This window comes from Sarcophilus harrisii, chromosome 3 (genome assembly GCF_902635505.1).
Source record: "Sarcophilus harrisii chromosome 3, mSarHar1.11, whole genome shotgun sequence".
NCBI classification, from domain to species: Eukaryota; Metazoa; Chordata; class Mammalia; order Dasyuromorphia; family Dasyuridae; genus Sarcophilus; species Sarcophilus harrisii.
In genome coordinates, this window is record NC_045428.1 from 197224316 (window position 1) to 197238368 (window position 14053).

General features: G+C 35.4%; 1 protein-coding gene across 3 annotated transcripts in view; it reads left to right on the forward strand.

Moving 5' to 3' along the window:
* Positions 1-10868: 10868 nt before the first annotated feature.
* Positions 10869-14053, forward strand: part of ASB11 (ankyrin repeat and SOCS box containing 11) — a 51492-nt gene continuing 48307 nt past the window's right edge. For all 3 annotated transcript variants that reach the window (XM_003765558.3, XM_031958970.1, XM_031958969.1), the window contains exon 1: positions 10869-11133. In XM_003765558.3, the coding sequence (XP_003765606.1) occupies positions 10953-11133 (181 nt within the window). In that variant the 5' untranslated portion in view covers positions 10869-10952. The remainder of the gene's footprint in view (positions 11134-14053) is intronic.

Genomic DNA, 14053 nt, shown 5'->3' on the forward strand with positions numbered 1-14053 from the left:
ATCTCTCCACATCACCTGGTGATTATCTAAAGATAGTGGAGCTGCTCACACTGGACACTGCCTTTCTGGTAGGTTATAAAACCTGTCAGCTGGAGCCAATGCATCTTTATCGAAAATTAAAAAATTAATGGTATAGAGAGCTAAATTTAGAAGTTCTTTATGGTTACCTGTGGCTCCCCCATTCTTTTGTTTTTGGAGGAGTGTCTTGATATCTCTGTTTCTCTATATTATTGCCTGTCCTTGAGGATTAAAAAATATGCCAGTAGTGTGTAAAATCTGATACTGTGCACAAAAGTGTGCAAAATAGAAGTATATGCAGATCCATTATCTGTTGTTATTACTTGCAGCACACCCATAATTGCAAATGCTTGTATAAGGAATTCAGTGACCACTCGAGCTTTCTCTTTTGCTGCTGGTATTGCAAAAATAAATCCTGAAAAGGAGTCTACCACAACATGGATAAAAGACAGACGACCAAAAGATTTATAATGAGTCACATCCATTTGCCAAATTTCATTGGGTCTCAAACCATGAGAGCTTTTTCCTGGAGGGAGCATAGGAGTGTGGAAAGGAAGGCAAGCTGTACAGCCTTTTACTATGCGATGATATTTAGAATGAGATTCTTGGGCTGCCTGAAATAAAGGAGCATTGTACAGCCTTTTACTATGCTCCTAACTTCTAATTTTGTTATCCCAAATTGTAAACATAAAGTTTGAACAACCTGATGATATTTAGAATGAGATTCTTGTGCTGCCTGAAATAAAGGACTATTGGCTAACATGGTTAAAAAGCCTTTGAATTGCCATGAAAAATAGGACCTAGAAGTCCACTATGAGAGTGGACATGCAAGATGTAAATCTTACCTGGATGCTTTCTCACTTGCTCTTGAAGTTCCTTAAAGAGCTGTTATATATTAGAAGCTACAAATTTTATTTGGGCTGGGGCAATTTTTTGTACCACACCCACCAAATAGGCCGAATCAGGTATTATATTTACATCTGGATAATAAGTAGGAGCTAGAATGATTTCATACAATTCATTCTGCTGAGTGGAATTAAAAGTTCAGACTACTCTATAGTTAAGTCATGAGAATATACAGCACAAATGTTATGTTTGGATACATTTGTAAAGATAGTTGGTCTTTTAAGAGGAACCTTAGAAATCTTTTCTTCAAAAATCCATTGCCAATTATGTATTAGCCAGGTTATCTTTAATGGGGACCCATGTGTAAAATTTGGAGCTGTGGCCAATAAAATTTGCCACTCTGGGATGGTTCCACAGCATACATTAATTTGTGTATTGGTATAGAAGATGTATATCTTGTCAGGTCTTATCCCAGATAATTGTACTACTCACTTAATGGCCTTTAATAAAATTCTAGCCACAAACACTGGGTAAGAAGTAAGGCTTTGTTCTGATTGTGCTGGGAGGTTCATCCACTCTATCACATTGTCTCTTTATAGTTAAATCACGAGAGTATACAGTACAAATATGTTTGGATGCATCTGTAAAAATAGTTGGTCCTTTAAGATGAATTTTAGAAGCCTTTTCTTTAAGAATCCATCACCAATTATCTGGTTATCTTTAATGGATAATACATTAATTTGTGTATTAGTATAAAAGGTATATATCTTGTCAGATCTTATCCCAGATAACTGTACTATTTGCTTAATGGCTTTTAATAAGATTCTAGCCACAAGCACTGGGTAAGGAGTAAGGCTTTGTTCTGGTTGTGCTGGGAGGTTCACCCACTCTTATCACACTGTCTCCTTGATGAAGTATTGCTGTGGGTGCCTCTTTTGAAGCAAAAACTGATATTTCCAAGGGTTTTTGAGTGACTCTTTGAACCACATTGGATAAAGCCAATTCAACTTCCCTCAAAGTCTCTTGAGCTTCTTTTGTAAGCTAGCATGGTGAGTTTAAAGCACTGTCTCCCCTTAAAATGTCATATAATGGTTGTAATTGATTGACAATTAAGCCTAATACAGGATGCATTTATTGGATATCTCCTATTAATTTTTGAAAGTCATTTAAGGTATCAACTTCTTTGTTCTTAAAGAAAGCTTTTGTATTGTAAACACCTTAGGATATACCTCATATCCTAAATATTGAAAAGGAGCGTGTCTTTGATTTTTTTTCTGGAGCTATATGCAATTTGTAGTTCCTTAGTGTTTCTGTGGTCTTTTGTAGACTGCTAACATTTGCTCCTCAGGTGCACACCCCAAGATATCATCCATATAATATAATATCATAACTTTTGGAAATGCTTTTCTTACTAGAGTAAGAGCAGCAGCAACATACATTTGACACATAATAGGGCTATTTTTCATTCCCTGTGGCAAAACTGTCCATTCATATCTTTTATAAGGTTCAGCTAAATTAATACTGAAAAGGCAGATCTTTTCATATCCTCCTTATCTATAGGGATAGAATAGAAACAATCCTTAATGTCTATAACCCAAAGAGGTCATTGTCTAAACAATTAAAGTAGGAGATGGAAGTCCAGGCTGAAGAGATCCCATAGTTTCCATCTGTTCATTTACTTTTCTTAAATCAGTCAACATCTTCCATTTTCCAGATTTCTTTCTTTCTTTCTTTCTTTTTTTTTTTTTTTACAACAAATACAGGGGAATTCCAAGCTCAGAGAAGGTTGTAAATGTTCTTGGTCAAGTTGCTCTTGTACTATATCTAATAAGGCCTGAATTTTATCACTTGTTAAGGACCACAGTTCTACCCACACTGGTGTGGTTTTCCATTGAATAGGAACAGGTGGGAGGACAGGCAGGCCTTCAACAGAAGCCCTGCCTAAAAAGCCAAAGTAGTCAATTGTAATCTTAACTGCTGTAAAATATCTCTTCCTCATAGATTGATGAGGATTTTTTCAACTATAAAAGGAGTAAAAACTCCTGTTTCACCTTTTAAAGTCCATCTCATAGGGGCAGCAATAATTTCAACTGCTATTGATCTTCCTATGCCAGACATATAGGTGTCTGCCTTAATCTTTGGCCAATGACTGGGCCAATTGGCACCTCTAATGACTGTACAATCTGCACCTGTGTCTACCAAACCTTCCAATGATGTGCCATTTATATAGATAGTGAGCATAAGTCAGTGAGCTGTAACAACTGCAGTCTAGAATATTCCTGGATTCTGTTGTTGGGAGTCAGAATCTGGGCAACTATCACCAGATTGCCTATTAGGAGTCTGTATCAGTAAACCTAATGCTACTACTTCTCTTGGGTGATAAGTCACACATTGTCTACCTATATTAGTGACTGGGATATTAGCTACACATTCCCTAGTTTCCCACATCAGTGTATGGATGAACACTGTTTTTTAAATACTCTCAGGAGGTGAAATGGCCAAGCCTACTGTGCCTGGAGGCAAGGGATCCATAGGCTGGACAGGGACAGATTTCACTTCTCTATGAGATATCTCAGTAGTCCTATCTGCATACAACTCTTATTTTTCCCTAATTGCAATACCTTTTCCCCATCGGATTTCTTCTTGGCTGATGGATCTTGTAATCCCTTTCTTCCATCAGATTGCTTTTTGGCTTATTGATCATGTCTGAATACTGAACTTCTAAAGACTCTGGGTATAATTTTGGCTGCCATCATTCCCCACCTGTTTTTTGCCTGGGGCCCTGCAGCTGGATGCACCTCTCTTTTCCCTGAGTCAATCCACATTCTGATATCCACTGGGACCCTGAACCTGGGTCTCACTTCCCATTTCCCTGAGTCTACATTCAGAGGCCCAGTGGAAACCCTTGTTGCATTTTGTATATTGGGCTTTGGGTCTTTTCTCCCACCCTGTCCTCTCTATCTCTATGCCAACATTGAGCTTTCAGATGCCCTACTTTACTACACCTTTTGAAAGTCTCTCTGGAAGTCCCTTGCCAAAAGGGACCCCGGGTCTTCCCATGTTCTGCATCCTAACCTGGGCACAAATGCCCACTCTGGCACAGTGTCTTATGATCTCCTCTAAAGGAGCATCCTTTTGTAGTCCTAGTATAATTCTACAAACCTCATTAGCATTTTCTCTAGCAAGTTGTTTTATCATTATTCCTGTTGCTGCATTTTCATGTCATTGTATGACCTGTCTGCACACGGCCCACGAAATCAGCAAAGGGTTTCATTTGGATCTTGCTCTATTTTCGTGAAGGCTTCCCCTGTATCTTGTTTTCCTGGGAGGGTGCCCCATGCTTTGAGAGCAGCAGCAGCAATTTGCTCATATGCTATCAAAGGGTAATTAATCTGCACTAAAGTGGCTGCATAAAGACCTATACCTGCTAGTTGATCAATGGTGATTGGTATATTAGCTCCAGTTTGCTATTTTGTTGGTCTTGTATTCTACAGAGTTCACTATACTCAGAAAGTCATAACAAGTTTTGTCCGGGTTCTAAACATGTCCTTGCTATAGATTTCCAATCACCAGGGGTTAAAACTTCAAAAGCCAAATTCTCTAATACCATCTTATATTGCAACCCTTTTTCAGATCTTTGATAATTTCCAGATCAAAAGGAGTGTATCTTCTCCTTTCTTGACCTGAAGAGGCAAACTCTTTAATAACAGGGTATGCTTCTGTTTTTAAATCAGATATATCCTGTCCTTTTTTAGCTTTAACTAGTGCCTTTTGTAATCTTGTCATAGGGAGTGGACAAAGTTGCTTCATGGGTTGTGCTGATTGTGTCACTGCCCTTTCCCTCCTCCTCCTTCCACCCATAAAGAGTTAATTGAGGAGGAAGGTCAAGGGGTGGGGAATACTCTAATGGCTCTGCTGTGAAGCATTACTATACTTAATTTCATCAGCACTGTACTTAACTCCTTTCTTGTCTAATTCTTCATGCTTTTCAGCTGTTTTATCAGTACCCTCCCCCTCCTGATCTTTCTTCTTTTTCCTTATTCTAAAACTTATGTAATTCCCTAAAGTCAATTGTATTGCTTTATATATATATATATATATATATATATATATATATATATGTGATATATATATAGCTTCTTTAAAAACTGAATCAGTCCCATTATCATTGTAATATTCAATTAGTTACTCTCCCACTAATTTCCACTTGTTTGGTTCTTATCCTTCTTCCTTTGAGAGCCAAGGGGATGTGTACTCTAATGTTTCTAAAAGTCCAATGAGCTGCTTCCAAGTTACAATTAAAACTTGGTTTTTTATTAGCTTAACTATGCACTCTTCACATTTCCCTTGGAGTGGGGAAGACTTTTCTAAGCATTTGTCCCATTTCAGCTGAAACACTAGTTTTAACTCTTACCAAAGTTTCCTGCTTGTCTATTTTTGTACTCACCCTAATTTCCAGGTCATGGAGACTTTTCCATTGAACTCAGGACCATGTCAGTCTGGACTGCTGAGTGTAAATCCTTAGCCCCATATTGGGTGCCAAAATGTAATGTTCCAGCTAGCTTTCAGGCCTTTGCATGGGTCTTGGTCTCAGCAGAATAATCACCATGAGAAGAGTAAGGAATAAAGTCCAAAGTCTTTATTATCTCCTTCACAGTCTGTTATTATATCCACCCTTCACAGTATGTCTCCTTTGCCTGAGGCCAGGCTAGCTTTCTGGAGGTCCTCTGGAATGGATCTTGGTTTCAGTGGAGGAATGTAGAAGGTAGGAGAGCCACCAGGAGGCTGGCCAAGTCTTCTCTCTCAAAGTGCAGGAGACAGGAGAGTCACCAGGAGATTGATCAAAGATGGAACTTCTGTGGCTGAACTTTGTGCTCAATTTAAATACCCTATTACAAGTATATCATCATGGGTGTCAACTTGTAGAACTATATACTATGTACTAAGTACATGTAAACTAGAGAATCATTATATTAATTCTACAGAGTTAACACCTTGTTTTAAGATTAAATCAATCACATTAAACGAGAACTATTAATCACCATGCTAAACTAGATAACCATTGTCTTATCAATTCCACTGAGTTAACACCTTGTTGTAGGATTAAATAAATCATTCTGAGCCTTAAGTATATTTCTCCAGAGTTTCTGCCCTTTACCGTTAAGTTTCACAAATTTATTTTAGTTCTAATTGATAATCATTGGTATGCATTGTTTTTTTCCAGATTTCATCAATAAAACTAAATAATATCGAAAACCTCATAGTATTATGAGGAAAGTTGTTTGTGAACTAGGAATATGGCAAATTGCTATTGTTAGCAGATAATTGAACATGTACTAATAAAATCAATTTAAAAATATTTAGTATTTTTTGAATTGAAACAAAGATGCTTTATTAATTCATTATGTTAAATATTCATAGATACCAACTTTTCCAAGTTGAAATCTATTTTGATCCTATATTTAGAATATATCTAATAAAACTTCCCAATAGAAAATGAAAGATATGGACTAGATAGCCTTTTAGTTCCCTTGACTCAATCCTATGATTTGGAGAAACTTCTTTAGTGACTTCCTTATCTGCAAAATGGGGCCTTACTACATGCTAATTAATAGATACTTCCAACTCTAAATCTACATCCAAGGGAACTATCCTTGTGTTAAAGAGATTTAAAGGTTAGAGCACACTTAACTCCAGACATGGTACTTTTAGGGAAGCAATCCACCACCATTTCCACTCCAGACACCCAAGTGTAGCTTTCCAGAGGACAGTTAAGATTTTAGTGCCTACTGTTTGAGAAGGAATTAAAAGACGTCAAAATCAGAGGTTACAGATTTCTTGGAAGAGTTCCTGGGCTTCCAGAGAATAATCCAGTACCTTGTATTAAAAAAAATTATTTTCAATAAACCTAAGGAGTAAGAAAACAAATGGCATTCACTTAGAACAAAAGGGAGGATCTGTCATGGAATCCTGCCAGATTGCTGTTTTTTCCTACTTTCTACAATACTAGTTGTACCTTACTCTATAATATTACAGGCCCAGATAGTAATTACCACCCAGGTTCTTCTCTCTAGACAACTCCCACTCTTCATCAATGCCTCAGTAGTCTTTATTTTTCTTTTCCTTCACTTACCCTGCTCTACAAAGTGACATTGATCAAATGGCATACAATTAACAAAGGGTTGATTGTTGTATTTTCAATTTGTATCTTCAAATTCCTCAGGGTCCTTTCTTCTGACAATCTAGAAGTGAAAGAATAAGATTCAATTCCTGCTATACTTTTTCCCCCAATCAGGAGTTGAGTTCCTCATGTTTTTGTTTTTTTTTCTTTCTCATATTAATTTGGAGAAGTTTCATATGCTAATAGTATATCATAACCAGAAAGCAGTAGTTTTCCTTTTCCAAATGACTACATGGACATTACTGTTAAAATTGACCTCTAGAGAGTTCTTTGCATGCAATTGTGGTGATGTTGGTAAATTTTCATAGGCTCTTAGGTTTAGAGCCAGAACTAGCTTTTGAGGTATCTAGGCAGCAAGGTGGTCCTGTAGGTGGAGCACCAAACCTGGAATCAGCAACACTTAAGTCCACATCCTTTCTTGGATACCTGTTTTTTGTCACTGCTAAAGTCATTTAATCTCTGCCTCAATATCCACATCTACAAAATGAAGATAAGGTTAAATGAGGCAATATTTGTAAAGTGCTTTGTAAACTTTAAAGTCCTATATAAAGGACTTTATATAAATGTTGCTATATAAATGTTGCTAATATTTAGTTCAGCTCCTTATTTTACAAATCAATAGTTATATAAGTAGAAAAGTAAAACTGGAAATTGAATATGGCCCTCAACTCAAAAGTCCAGCATATTTTCTACTGTACCATATTGCTTACTTTACAATGATGTAAATAAAATATTGAGTGTAAATAATATATTTAATATTGTTCTAAAAAGTCTGTGCTCCAAAGGATACATATTAATGCATTTGACTTAGATGTAGGATCTTTTGTTCCTATTTGGCATTTCTATCATGTTACATAAAGATTTTTTTTCACTGCATTAATATGGAGGCTCCAAACTTTTCTGATTGAGCAAAATTCCCATAGAGGTGACAACTATATGAATGTTAATGGGGATAGGGAATAGGTAAGAGTCCTGCCTTTGAAGCATTAGCAGGATCCTGTGCCTGCTTCTTATCTATGTGGAAGCTTGGGATGACTGCTTGATTCAAATCATATGATGATATTTAGGGATTTGTTTTCTCTCAGCTTACTAAGTGGTGGCATCAAGCCTTTTTTAATAGACTGCTAGGTCTAAACTGAGGGTCTATACAAAAGGCACATGGTCTATTATTCCCTGAAAGCTTTTGAATAAGGAAAATTTTCTTTCAGCCTCTGGATCAGGGCAAGAATATTGCATTTGGCTGCCTTTTCTCCCACCTGAGTTACCATATGGTCACGAACACCCAAGTACTGTTGTTTATTTTCTCTGTATTCTTTTCTGACCTTAGATGAATAAGTATTAGAGATAGAAAACTCCAGGTAATGGCCTTATGAGCTTCAAAAGGTCAGCAGAACCATCAGGCACCTAGAATCTATGGCAAAGTCTGTTGTATCAGCCAAGTCTGGTGAGAGCCATCCCTGGAGAATGACCTGGCTCAGTAGTCAGCTAACACAGTGGCCAAGTAGCCATATCCTACAAACAGTAACCAGTCCATCAGCTGTGCTTCTGGGAAGAGTGTTTATTGTAAGCACTTTATAAAGGTGAGCCACATTCCCAAGGAATGGCAGAGCAGTTTCAAAAGTTTGTGTACTTTAAATATTTCTTTGTTTTACAAACAAAACAAAACTTAAATAATTTTAAAAATTATCAGTGATATTGATGAACTAATAATAATAACTAGCATTTTTATAGCACTTCAAGGTTTGCAAAGCAGTTTATAAATGTCTCATTTTGATCCCCTCAGCAACCTTGGAATGGAAGTATTATTATCTCTATTTTATAGGTGGGGAAATGTAGGCAGACAGAAGTGAAGTGTTTGACTTGCTAGCTTACACAACTAGTAAGTGTTTGAGGCCAGATTCCAACTCAGATCTTCCTGACTCCAGACTGGCTCTCTACCTGCTGTGTCACCTACCTACCTCTATCAACAATATGATATGGTTATCAACTTTTGATTACTTGTGGCCATGCGTGCGCGCACACACACACACACACACACACACACACACACCCCATTCCAATCTCTGACTAGGAGAAGGGTTAGATTAAGTTCATAGTTTACCTCAGTTCCCATAGAGCACACTCCCAGTTCCAAGTATGAAGCTAGCTTGGGCTTGAGCCCAAGCCCAAGGCACCCTGGCTTCTCAGGGTTTCCACACTAAGCTGGCTGGCTACACCACCTGACTCATAATCTTATTTTAGACTTCTTGTTACCCAAAGATCACATCTGGTACCTGAAACTGAGGAGGACAAACAGCACAAAATAGAAACAAACATCCCCAGACCTCACTTCTCAAAACTGAGGTAAAAGAGAGGGAGCAGAAGGTAAGTCTTTCCTCTCTCATCAGTTCAATTCATGTTGTATATGCTATGAATGAACTGTGTGATCTTTATCCTCTGGATATAATAGTGCATAAGAGAAAGAGACCTCACCTGTTTTAAAGGTATTGACAGCTAATCAAAGGGCAATACCCCTATGGTGAGGGACACAGAGCCTCTTTCTTAGGTGATCTAGACATGCTCTAAAGGCCTTCATGGGTCATGTTCATTTTAGAACTTGGCTTGCCAGACAAGCCCAGGTAATAATACTTTCTATTAAAAGGTAGGGTATGTGTGTACTCAGACACCTTCACACTTTTTGACATGAACTTGAGGGATTTGCTTTGATTTCATGTGTCTACATATGGGTCTACATTGAAGTTCTAGTCAAACCTGCCTTTTTGGGTACTTATTTTTGAAAGCCTTCAGACTAATAGCTGGACAACCACTTTTGCAGAATGATACATACCTGAGTATTAAATGTTAATTTCATCACCAGAGTAAAACAGATATCTAGATTCTGAATCACTTTTCTGTGTAAACAGCTTTTATTAGATATTGAGTGCTTCTGAATTGATGATTTCTTTGTTCTAGGGCACTCCCAATTTGAAAGTTTCAGTACAGCTCAGCTTTATTTTGGAGAGTTACTCAAGGCACTGAGAGATTTAGCCAGTTTGTGTCAGGTATGGAACCTGACTTCCATGACTACCTTATTATTCTTCCTCTCATATTAACCCACTCTTGATTTTGACTAGAACTATAATTTCACAGAGGAAATTCCCAATGAGGAAACTCCTACCCAACACCAATCTGCAACTCTTTTCCATAATTATGGAGTCTTATGGGCCTACTTGGGTTGTACAGAGAACTTGAGTCAAAGATAAAACTTTAACCTAGGCTTCCCTGATTCCACACATGCTTCTTTATCTCCTATCCTAGGAAACTAGAAAACCACACAATGTGTGTAAATGTATCCATTTAAAAATACTGTTCTAGACTATGAAATGGTATGTGAATATGATGTGAATATGTAGGACTTTGATAGCAAAATTAAAAAAAAGATAATAATATTTTCTCAGTTTTAGGTTAAGTCTATAGTTTCATTGGAAAAATGTCAAACTTTTTCACCATGTGATCAATATTAAAAAAAAAAAAGATGGGGGAGGAGGGAGAAGGGCAAACTATGTCAGATCTCATGAAAATTTTTTCCTTTAGAGTCAAATAGTTATCAGTATCTCACCTATTATTAGAAAATTAATTAAAATGGATTTTATGTAGGGATTTCTTATTGGTTTGTTTTTCAAGGTGCTCTTGGATTGGATTGCTAACTTGTTAAAAGTTTCTTTGATGCCTATAACATTGAATACAGAAAGCTTTTTAATCACTTGCATTGTCATTTAGTAGCTGCATCAATGTCAGACTGATGAAATGAGTTCTTGGTAATTAGAGCACCAGACAGCTAAAAGGTTTAAAATAGATGTCATACAATACCAATAATAATCCAGTGAAATGTTACAGACCTAGGAAGTTGTACCAGGTGTGAGCCAAAATGGAGGAGAATTCGGTGTTCCATGGTTTTAAAAACATTTATGTTACTATTTTTGCTCTCTTTTTTTTCTTTAAGCTCTTAATTAAAATTTTTTTGGCTCTCTTAACTCATTTCTATATCGTCAAAGGGAACAGAAAAGAAGCTGCCAGGATATCAGAAGAGATCTATGGAGGAATTTCAGGTAAAATATATTCATCTAATATCATTTAAAATAAATATTTAGATCTTCTTTATGAGTTTCAGTTTCTTTAGAATTTAGATTTTTGTTTATAATTTGGCCTTGAAATTCGATGGCATTTAAAACACACTAATAATTTAACAAAATGGTATTGATGATCAAATGGATTCAATGTGTGAAGCCTTCTCAACCACTCTTACTCTATGTGAATGGGGAGGCCCATTAGAAATTAGGCAGAACAGCTTTAGGAAACCCTGTTTTTACAGACTCAAAGAACTATTTCTGTGAAGATTTCCCATTGTGATAGATCTTAGTAATATGTGATTCAAAAAAGAGTTTTGGCATCAAAATTTGATTAAAGTTCATCTCTCTTGAGTTTTTTATTTTTTGTTTGTTTTTTTTCCCCACCAGAATAATTACAACCATTTAAGTGTTACTGATTTATATTTAAAATAGACTAGTTATCATGTCATCAGTATCAGCAAAAGCTGTCATGGGTCATCCCATAGTGTATAATACTGTGCTAGGAAATATGCAAAATTATCATAATACATGTAGACTGGAAGACTGAAACTTGAACAAAATATTTTAAAATTGAAAAATATCTTTAATTTCTTTTGACTAGTTATTTACTTCAGTTGCTTATTTGTAGAAGACTGCAAAATAAGTTACCAATTTAACATTCTTCAGTTGGCTTTAACTTGCAAAAAAAAATCTGGCAATTAAAAAGTTCAACATTCCAATAATGATCCTACAGCCACTTTTCTTTTAATTCTTGCAGAGGTTCCAATATTACATCATATTTTATCTGCCAGTATCCATTTTCAAATTTGCAAGCAGGATACTCTTTCAAAACAAGCATGTGATCCACAGTTGGCAATGCACTAGACAAACAGTAAAGACGATATTGGTCCCAAACAAAGATACAAAACATCTAAGGATGTAGATGTAGAAATGCTTGAATTAACTAAAGAAATTAAATAGAAACACGGAGTTCCAGAAGCAGTACCTAGAATGTGGAAAGTGATTTCTTTTGGGGATTATATATGCCATACCTTTCAGGGAGGTATGTTTGTTTGGCCAGTTTAGCTATTTGTGCTTTATTATAGTTTTTCAAGTCAAGCTTGTCAAGTTTATTATTGTTCACTTTAGATCTGCTGCGTAGGCACTATATCTAATTCTTGTTTTCTTTATAATACTATTATTATTCAAATTATGTGTAGACAACAGCTATATAAAAAACTGCTAAATAGGTAGGGAATACTTGTACTTAACAAAAATTCATAACTAGAAATATTTTTATATATATTCACTACTATTAATCTGATTTCCAAATGAAGTTAACTTATTTTTAATGGATACTTATAATGGACATGAATTATTAAGCATTAATATTTTAGAGCTTATATTTCTAATCTTAATACATTAAATGATTAATGTATATATGTGTGTATAGGTGTGCATATATATATATATATATAACATATATGTGAAGTTTATTTCTTTGAATTCAAAACAGTTCATATGTACATGTTTATATATTACAGGCTCCTAAGAATATGTGTACTTAACTTTCTAATACTTAATTAGCTAAGTGATCTTGAGCATGTCAATTAATATATATGAACCTTACTTCTCTCTACTACAAAATGAAACTGTTGGATTGCATGATTTTTAAAAGGAGCCATGCCAGGTTTTTGAGAAGTGGCATGGTCATTTGATTAGAAAGATTAATTTGTAGAAGTGTGTAGAATAGATGTAGATACTTCAGTAAATTTACTATTATCAGTCTCCACTCAAAGTTATACTTTTTAGCTAAGAGTTAAAATAGGAAAGCTTAGGTTTCACTTGAGGGTGTGATAAGTAGACCAGTTTAGCTAGACTGTAGAGCACATGTATAGCAAGTTTGCAAATAGACCTAATCAGATGAGTGTGAAGGAAACGAAAGATTTCTGTTGCTCAGCCCAAAGGAGATTTCATCAGAGTTGAAAAGTACTTTCTTTTTTTCCCCACAGAGAATTAACTTATGGTTTCTGACTTTTTCCATCAGGCAGAATTGAGGAGATAATCCAACAGAGGTAACAGTGGTCTCATGACAATAGTTTCTTTTGACCATATGTGGTCTATTTCTCTAACTTGTTGAAAATTGGAATACAAGGAAATTCTTACCCTTTACCTGAAAATTTTTTCTCAAATTTACACATATATGTACAAATTTGTATTCCATTCTAAATAATATGTAAAAAATTGAAATATGTGTTTTTGTGTGCATGTGTGTATATATACATATTATATATGTGTTGTTGAGTTGTTTCAGTACAACTCTTCATCTCCACATTTGGGGTTTTCTTGACAAAGATGTTGAAATGACAAACTACTTTAATACAATATTGTTAAGTAACAAGATATTTTGGTTTTAGCTGTGATTTGTACTCATGGAATAGAAATATGGTTTTTAGTAATGTATTTTTATAAATTCTATAACAACAAAATAATTTATATAACATGTGAGGTTCTTTATAATGAGCTTTTATCCAATATGCCCAGTTTCAGGTTCTTTGAAAAATGTTTTTCTGTGTTCTTCCCTTCCCTTCAATTCTTATTCTTCTCTCTTTTTTACTCTTTCATAAACCCCTAGAAAAAGTTATCTATACTTGTTGCTACTATTTTTCTTCTAATCATTTTTAACTCATTGCAATCGCATTTCTGACATCATTGCTTATCTAAAAATATCTCTTTAAGACTATCAATGACTTTCTTTTAAAAATAGATTTCATTTGCTTTTTTTTATATTGTCTAGATTTCCCTCTGTATACTTTTTCTTGCTTGAATGTATGTGTGTATGTATATATGTATGTTTATATACGTATATGTATATGTGTTTGTAAAATACTTTTAAAAAGCATCAATAAAACGTTAAAAA